Source organism: Elephantulus edwardii, unplaced genomic scaffold (assembly GCF_000299155.1).
Source record: "Elephantulus edwardii isolate Elephantulus edwardi_28Jun2011 unplaced genomic scaffold, EleEdw1.0 scaffold00037, whole genome shotgun sequence".
Taxonomy (NCBI): domain Eukaryota; kingdom Metazoa; phylum Chordata; class Mammalia; order Macroscelidea; family Macroscelididae; genus Elephantulus; species Elephantulus edwardii.
In genome coordinates, this window is record NW_006399787.1 from 16,517,025 (window position 1) to 16,525,525 (window position 8,501).

Sequence of the window (8,501 nt, forward strand, 5' to 3'; positions counted from 1 at the left end):
GTATCTGACAGACAGCAATTTGTGAAGCAGTGAAAGATAAATCCCTTATTGTGGAGTTAAGCATTAGTTACAGTGTTGACCCCACCCTTAGCCCAGAGCCTTTACCCACTTACTTCCCAGCTCCACCCTCAACCAGGATAACCCTTCTCATCTGCCAAGTCCCTTCAGAAAATAATAGTCTTCGAGTATTTTATATATAAACTTATTAAAGTCATTTAAAAGGCTTTTGTGTTCGATAGAGTCCACCATGAGTATAGTGGTGTGAGAGAGAAACTGAGGTGCTCTAAAAACATAACGACTTTATAAACTTTAATTAGAGTCATTTAAAAGGCTTTTGTGTTCGATAGAAAGTCCACCGTGAGTGTAGTGGTATGAGAGAGTAACTGAGGTGCTCTAAAAAACATAACGGTTTTGCTTCTTAGTCTGTTACCTCTAAGATAATAATAGAAATCTGTCCACCATGAGTTAGTTACCCAGTGGTATTTGAAATAACATAGCTTCTGGCATCACTACAGGCAAGCTATCACAGTAAGCCAGCCGCCAGAAAGATATTTACTTATGTATTATTGATTATGCAAAGGCTTTTGTTTATGCATAACAAATTATGGCTAATATAGAGAAGAATTGAAATCCCCAAACAACTTAAACGTTGCTTATGAGAAACCAATACATAGACCAGGAAGTAGTTGTCTGAACAGAGCAAGGGAACAATGCATGGTTTAAAATCAGAAACCGTGTGCATCAGGGTTGTATCTTTTCTTCATACTTGTAGAATCTGTTGCTTAGCAAATCATTTGAGAAACTTAACTCTATGAACACTGGCCTCAGTGTTGGAAGAAGACTTAGCAGCAGCCTGTGTTACGCAGATGACACAACCTGGTTTGCCGAAATTAGAGAGGATGTGAAGCACTTATTGCAGTAGATCAAAGACTAACTTTCAGTTACCTCCTAACATCAAGAAAACAAAAATCCTCATGACTGGACTAAAAGCAACATCATGATAGGTAAGAAAAGATTGAAGTTGTCAAGGATTTAATTTTACTTGGATTCACAGTCAACACCCATGGTAATGTTGTTAAGTGTCGTCAGGTTGACTTGCACCCATGGTAACCCATCTTCATCATTTCTGGTATACTTGAGCCCATTGCTGCACGTGTTGTGGTAATCCATCTCACTGAGGGTCTTTCTCTCTTTCACTGATGCTCCATGGACTGGCTTCTAGTGACATGCCCAAAATATGTGAGACTGAGCCTCACTATCCTTGCCTCCAGAGAGCCCCCTGACTGCACTTTCCCCAGGAAATATTTGTCTTTTTGCAGTTCATGGAGTATTTTAGTGGAAAACCGAAGAAGAATCAAGAATCAGTAGACAATGGACAAGGACCCTTGGGATCCTTGTATGCATAATGCCTGCAGTATAAGATGCATAATAATGTTTGTTGGATTAAATTATTTTTTTCTTATCACCACTTTGTTTTTTTTTCTTATAGATAACCTGCTGGGAATCTCATGGGTTGACAGTGCCTGGATCCCCATTTTGAACAGTAGTAGTGTCCTGGATTACTTTTCAGAAAGAAGCAACCCTTTCTATGACAGGACATGCAACAATGAAGTAGTCAAAATGCAGAGACTAACATTAGAACACTTGAAGTAAGTTGTTTTGAGAAGGTAGTATATTTTCAATTAGGATTGTTTAGTGAAGACTTTAATTCATTATGAAATTCAAAGAGTTTTGGAAAAAGAACTGGTGTTTTGTTTGGATTTGTATAAATCATGGCCTAAAGGGCAGTTATTAGTAATTGTAACTTCTAAATTTCACATATTATTATCACAAAGACAATGTCACGATCTATTCTGAAGTACAGTGTGGTTAGTGGTAGGATATATCCACACACATGCAAGGAAGACATGTTAAGATGACTTAATTAAAATTTACACACCACCTACTAAGATAAAAGATGAAGAAATTAAAGATTCTTGCCAACTTTGCAGTCTGAAATTGAACATACAAGCCCGGTGTACTGTTTAACTGGTGATTGGCATGCAGAGTAAGAAACAAAGGTTTATTGTTTAGTACTGTTGAATCATCTCTTAGTGACCTTCTGTACAACATATCTTGCCCAATCATATACCAGCCTTACAGTCTTTTGGCCTAAGCCCCTTGTTGTAGTGAGTATTTCAGTGACAGTCATCTTCTAACTTCTCTGACCTTCCACCTTTTCAAGCATGATGTCCTTTTGTAGGGACTGACCACTTCTTACAGCTTGCCCAAAGTATTGGAGACAAAGTCTCTTCATTCTTACTTCAAAGGAACAACCTGGATACATTTATTCTAAGACATACTGGTTTGTTCTTTTAGCGGTCCATGGTATATTCAATACTCTTAACCAGCACCACAAATGGATGTCAGAAGAGGCTTTTAAATTTGTTCTTTAACATACAGAAGCTATGGCAAAAGGAAGGAATAATGTAAAGACCAGATTTCAGAGGACACCTGGGGAAGACTTTGCAAAGTGTTATATAAAGAAATGTACAAAAATCTAGAGGCAGAAAACCAAGAGGGATGAAATTTCTGAAGTTGAAAGAACTGAAGAAGAAATTCCACTGTTTACTTGCGATACTGAAGGATTCTTTAGGCTAAATAATGAACGACATAGGTGGAAGGAATACACAGTCACTGTACCAGAATTAGTTGGTCACTATGGAACTGTTTCAGGAATTGCCTATGATTGAGAACCAGTGGTATTGAAGGAAGATGCCTAGGCTGCACTGAGAAGATAACTATTTGGTCAGTTAACTGAAAGTGATCCATATTTGTATCCATTCAAAAATTGCCAAAAAAAGATTATCCAAAGAATATAGAATAATATCACTAAATATCACATCCAAGTAAAATCTTGCAGGAAATTTTTCAAAGATGACTAGAAAAGTACATTAACAAGATTCAGAAGAGACAATAGAATGAAAGATATCATTGCTGATGTCAGATGAATCTTGGCTGAAAGCAAAGAATACCAGAAAGGTGTTTACATGGGCATTCAACTGTGTGGCTCACGATAAATTATGGATAATACTGAGAAGAATGGAAATTCCAGAAAACATTATTCTCATGTAGAACTTGTACATAAATCAAGAAACATTCATTTAGAACAGGGGGATGCTGCATGGTCAGGGCTGTTTCTGTTCACCAAACCTATTTAGTCTGTATGCTGAGCAGGTAATTCTAGAAGTTAGACAGTAAGAGGAAGAATGTACCAGGATTGGAGAAAGACTCATCAGCAACCTGCAGAAGTAGTAGGTGACACAACCTTGCTTCCTGAAAATGAAGAGTATTTAAAGTGCTCTGTGACCTCCTTGGTGCTAATGTAAGGTTAAACTTTAAGACCTTATTTATAAACAGATTCTGCCTGCTCCCTAAATTTGGATAGACAGCTTAAAGGGTAAAGAGCTCCAAGAAAGGAATAGTTCCTCTTTGGTCCAGCTTCTGGACCAGAAAACAAAACCTTCGATACATGAGGGTTGGTTTTTTTTTATTGTTGTTGTTGTTTTTTTTTTGGGGGGGGGGGGAGCAAAAAGCCTTGCCAAGCCAGAAGTTAAGGCCATGGTAATTCACAGAGAGAGTAGACTTAGGGAGAAGATAAAAGACTGTAGCCTTCAGTATAGATTATACCTTAATGTAAAGAAAATAGAAATCCTCACAATTGAGCCAAAAAGTAGTATCATGATACATGGAGAAAATATTTGAGTTATCAAGGATTTAATTTTATTGGATCTATAATCAACACGTGTGGTAGCAGCAGTCAAGAGATTAAATGAAATACTGCACTTGTGCCAACCTCCTACTAGGGACTTGTTGAGAGAGCAGAGCAAAAATGTCCTTTTAAAGACTAGGTGCCTGAACTGAACATTTTCTGTTGCTTCATATGCGTATAAAAGTTGGACAATGAATAATGAAGAAGAATTGATGTCTTTGACTTGTGCTATTGGGAAAGAACACAGGAGATGAAGATCTTGCATGAGATGGATTGACACAGTGACTGGGGTAATAGGGGCAGGTGTGTCAGAGACAGTGAGATTGGCACAGGATAGGACAGGGTCCAGAGCTGTTGTACACAGGGTCACTCTGAGTTGCAGGTAACTGGATGGCACATTAATAGCAACCAAAGCACACTCTGTTGAAAAAAAGTCTATCCATGGTTCTTAAAAGCAAGGATGTTTAGATTTCTGACATACTTGGGCAGTTTATCAGACAGAAAAAAATCAGTCCTTGGAAAAAGACATCACACTTAGAAAAGCAGAGCAACAAGACGACCTGCAGCATGACACTGACACAGTGACTGCTGATGGACTTAAGCATTCTGGGTCAATTTATGTTTGCTATTAAACATGTTATCTCATATGTAACTTTTATTCGGATTAGCCTAAGGAAATCTGGTGGCCCAGTGGGTAAAGAATTGTACTGCCAGCCCAAAGGCAGCCAGTTTGAATCTTCCAGCTGCTGTGTGAGCGAATGATGGGCAGTTTCCTTGCTGTGTAATTAACAACCTCTGAAAAATGGCTGGAGGGTCATGTTCCGTCTGGATGGCACCCACCAACAACGTTTGGGGATAAAATATGTATGGCTGTGCATGATTTGATATTTTACGTGTATTAGTAGATCTTTGTCAAGATTTAGCATTTTACTTCTTTTTTGAAATGACCAACAATAGAGTTTCATGACTGAAAAGTATGAATTTTGTGGAGAAGTTTTATAAAAACCAAATTGTTTTTATGTCTGTTACTTACCTGGAGAACGAGACACTTTAAATGAGTTGTTTTTTTAAACAGCCAACATTTAAAATACATTGCCATAAGTAAATTCTGGCTTATGGACATAATAGAACTATCCCATAAAGTTTCCAAGACTGAAATCTTTATAGAAGCAAATGCCAAATAGTTGGTTGGTTTGAATTACCTGCCTTTTTATTAGCCCCAAGCCCTTAATCATTGTGCTTACCAGTTCTTCTTAACCGAAAACCTAAAATGTTTTAATTCTGTTTACAATGTTGGTAGACTGATAAAGCAATTTTGGTGACCTATGGTGTGTTCAGAGATTCCTAGTTGTCTTTGTTCTGTTTTCAGTCAGATGGTTGGAGTGGAATACATCCTTCTCCACGCTCAAGAACCAATTCTTTTTATTATTCGTAAGCAGCAACGGCAGTCACCTACTCAAGGTAAACTATGTAATAAGCTTTAGGCACTTGCATTTAATGACAAGCACACAGGACATATGTAGGGTTTTTTTCCTTCTCTTTTTTTTAAATTTGAAAGTTTACAAATCATTATTGTTTTATTCATGCTCATTTTACTTTATGATGTTAATTATAATTAGTTAATTACAGTGTCTGATTTGCCTCTTATTATATGTTGCCTTCCCCTTCACTTGAGATATTATTTATTAATATTTAGTCCCCTCATCCTCCTTTCATATCACTTTTTGGTAGTGACTGTGATTGACTAACTTTTAAAGTCTTTATGATTTTCCTCTTTTTCATTTTCATGAGAAGGTTTATATGGTTTTATTCCCTTATCTAAAACAGTTCACTATTTTGAAATCACCTTATTTTTTCCATTTGGAAGTTATGTAACTACACATCTTAGTCCCTCTGTTTCCTTGTAGTTAATTGTCATCCGGTTCTTTATTTTTAGTCCTGTGAGTTTGTTTTCTGGAGCTCTGATAGCATTAACTGTAGTGAGTTGTACTGCCAATAAAAAAGCTGTACTTCTCTGGTGATGTGATCCAAGGAGCTCTGTGGGAGAACGATGGGCTTCCTGTGCTGTTCACAGCCTCAACCCAAAGGAGAGTCAGCTCTGAGTTGGTTCTGATTCACTGCTGGAATTGATTCAACAATAACTCTTGTGTTTGTGATTGTTTTAATTATTCATAATATTGGTATATCACACGTTGATATGTCATTTGATGAGAATGATTTCCTTTTTCCCAGATTTTGGTTGTTATGAATAATACTGTGAACATTTGCATTAAGGTCTGATTTCTGTTTTTGAGGACTCTTTTATCATATAAATATAATTTTTGTAGCTGATGGCCTAGTGGTAAGCAACTGTGCCGCAATCTCTAAGGCAAGTGGTTTGAATCCACCAGTTGGTCCATAGGAGGAGGATGAATAGTCTCCTCCTGTTTAATTAATTACCTCTGAAAACCCACCAGAGAGTTAGCTATGGGACAGTTCTGACTCAATAGTACAACAGCAGCAACAGTACAGAACAGTGATACAAACATTACTCTAATATTTATAGCCGTTGTGTCTATAACATCTTTTTATTTTCTGATAAATTCTTAGAATTTAGGTAGATAATATGGACATCTTAAAAACTATTGATGGCAGTGTTTATTAAAATTTAAAATGCACTTACCATTTGATACATTTCTACTTTTAAGAATTTGACTAACAGACACAACACATAGGATTTTCCTTTTTTGTTGGGTTTTTTTGTTTGTTTGTTTGTTTTGCTGTGGAAACAAGGACTTAATTATTTAGTCCTTTAATATCCTATTTATAATGTTCTTTCACTTTTTAAAAAAATACTGGTTTGCATAAAAAATTCATATACATTGTGTTTTCACACATTTCTTCATATTGTATTTCATACGATCATTCATATACATTGTGTTTTGTAAAATTAATCACCATTGATCTATGTCTAATATTACCCTGTCTCTTCAGGTCCCAGTTGGATCTTTTTAAATTTCCTTTACCTTTCTCTCACCCACCCACCAAACTGTGTTATCCTAGTGTTTCCTCTCATACACAGTCCTCACACACACACACTCTCTCTCTGCCTACCTGTCCTCCTCCCTTTCCCCTTTTGTACTTTTATACACATCTTACCAGTTACCCTTTGCTTTTTACAGTAATGGTTTTACACAGTATTTGTCCTTATGAGACTGATTTAACTCTTCCATGTTTTATAGTGAAATCATTGCTTGTTAATGCTACATAGTATTCCCTTGTATGAATGTATCATAATTTCTCAGTCCATTTGTTTGGTGATAGACAATTGGACTGTTCCCATTTTCCTGCTGTTACACATAGGTTTTTGAAATGAGGGTATCCATCATAGCATTATTTATAACAATGAAAAATTGGAACTGTCCTACATGGTAATCAATAGAAGACTGATAAACTTTTCTTTTGTACATATTCTATGTACATAATACTCTAGTGTGGTAAATAACAGTATTTAATCTCTTTAAGAAGTTAATACTATAATAGAAAAGGCATATTAGTGCTACATTCTCACCTGTATAAAATAAAAGACAGAGCTGGAGAAGAGCTTGAATGGTGGTATCATTAATGTGCCCCGAGGTCTTGCTCTGAAAGTGTGCTTGACTAGCAGCACAGGCATCATTTGCAAGCATATTAGAAATGCACAGTTCTTACTGAAAGAAGAAAATATTAACAAGATCTTGGTGAATCAGATGCATATTCAGATTTGAGAAACAATACTCTGGAGCAGAAGTTGGCAGACTTCTTCCATGAAGGATCAGTGTGAATATCTTTTTGCTTTGTATGTCTAGATAATAGTAAGTGAGTTGACATGACTATGTTGCAGTAAAACTTTTTTATTTATAAAGTCATGTATTGCCAAACCCGGCTCTAAGATTTAATAATGTAAAATTTTAGCTAAGTCTGTTTAGCAGTTTGTGTCCATCGCTGTCTTCATAACCATTTTCTCCCTCTGTTCTAGTTATCCCTCTAGCTGATTATTACATCATTGCTGGAGTGATTTATCAGGCACCAGACTTGGGCTCAGTTATAAATTCCAGAGTGGTAAGTGTCTTCTCATTCCTTAAACATTAACGCATATTTTTAATTAAGATGCTTGTTTCCAAGAATGAAACATTAACTCCCTTTACTCATGTACATTAACTATTTAAATGTGTTGAATCCTCTTATTATGGGCTAGTTGTGTGATAAAGGGGTATACCATAATTCGTGAAAATAGCAACTTAGGAAAATCAGAAAATTCATGTCTATGCATATGTAATATTTTGATTTCCTTTGAATAGGTAATATTTCTTTCTGTTTTTTCTAAGCTTACTGCAGTGCATGGCATTCAGTCAGCTTTTGATGAAGCTATGTCATACTGTCGATATCATCCCTCCAAAGGATATTGGTGGCATTTCAAGGATCATGAAGAGCAAGGTAGGTAAGATAGGTAAAGTAAACAAACATAGAAACTGAAGCCATTTGTCATCAAGTAATTGCTAACTCATATCTACTTTAAAGGACAGAGTAGAACTTCTCCGTGAGGTTTATAACACTATAAATCTTAACAACAGCAGACTGCCATGTCTTTCTCCCATGGAGCTGATCATGGATTTTAATCTCCAGTCTTTTGTTTAGCTACTAAGTGCTTAGGTACTGTGCCACCAGGGCTCCTTAGTAAAACACCTGCTGTTGTTAAGTACTATTGTGTTGGTTCCAACTCATAGTGACT

The 8,501-nt window shown here is 36.4% G+C and overlaps 1 protein-coding gene across 2 annotated transcripts in view; it reads left to right on the plus strand.

Moving 5' to 3' along the window:
- MED6 (mediator complex subunit 6) overlaps window positions 1-8,501 on the plus strand; it is a 31,203-nt gene that overhangs the window by 7,872 nt on the left and 14,830 nt on the right. The window contains exons 2-5 of one of the 2 annotated variants that reach the window (XM_006884728.1): window positions 1,490-1,649; window positions 5,121-5,212; window positions 7,749-7,831; window positions 8,071-8,206. In XM_006884728.1, coding sequence (XP_006884790.1) covers window positions 1,490-1,649; window positions 5,121-5,212; window positions 7,749-7,831; window positions 8,071-8,206 — 471 coding nt within the window. The remainder of the gene's footprint in view (window positions 1-1,489; window positions 1,650-5,120; window positions 5,213-7,748; window positions 7,832-8,070; window positions 8,207-8,501) is intronic. The other variant, XM_006884729.1, reaches the window with a different exon arrangement.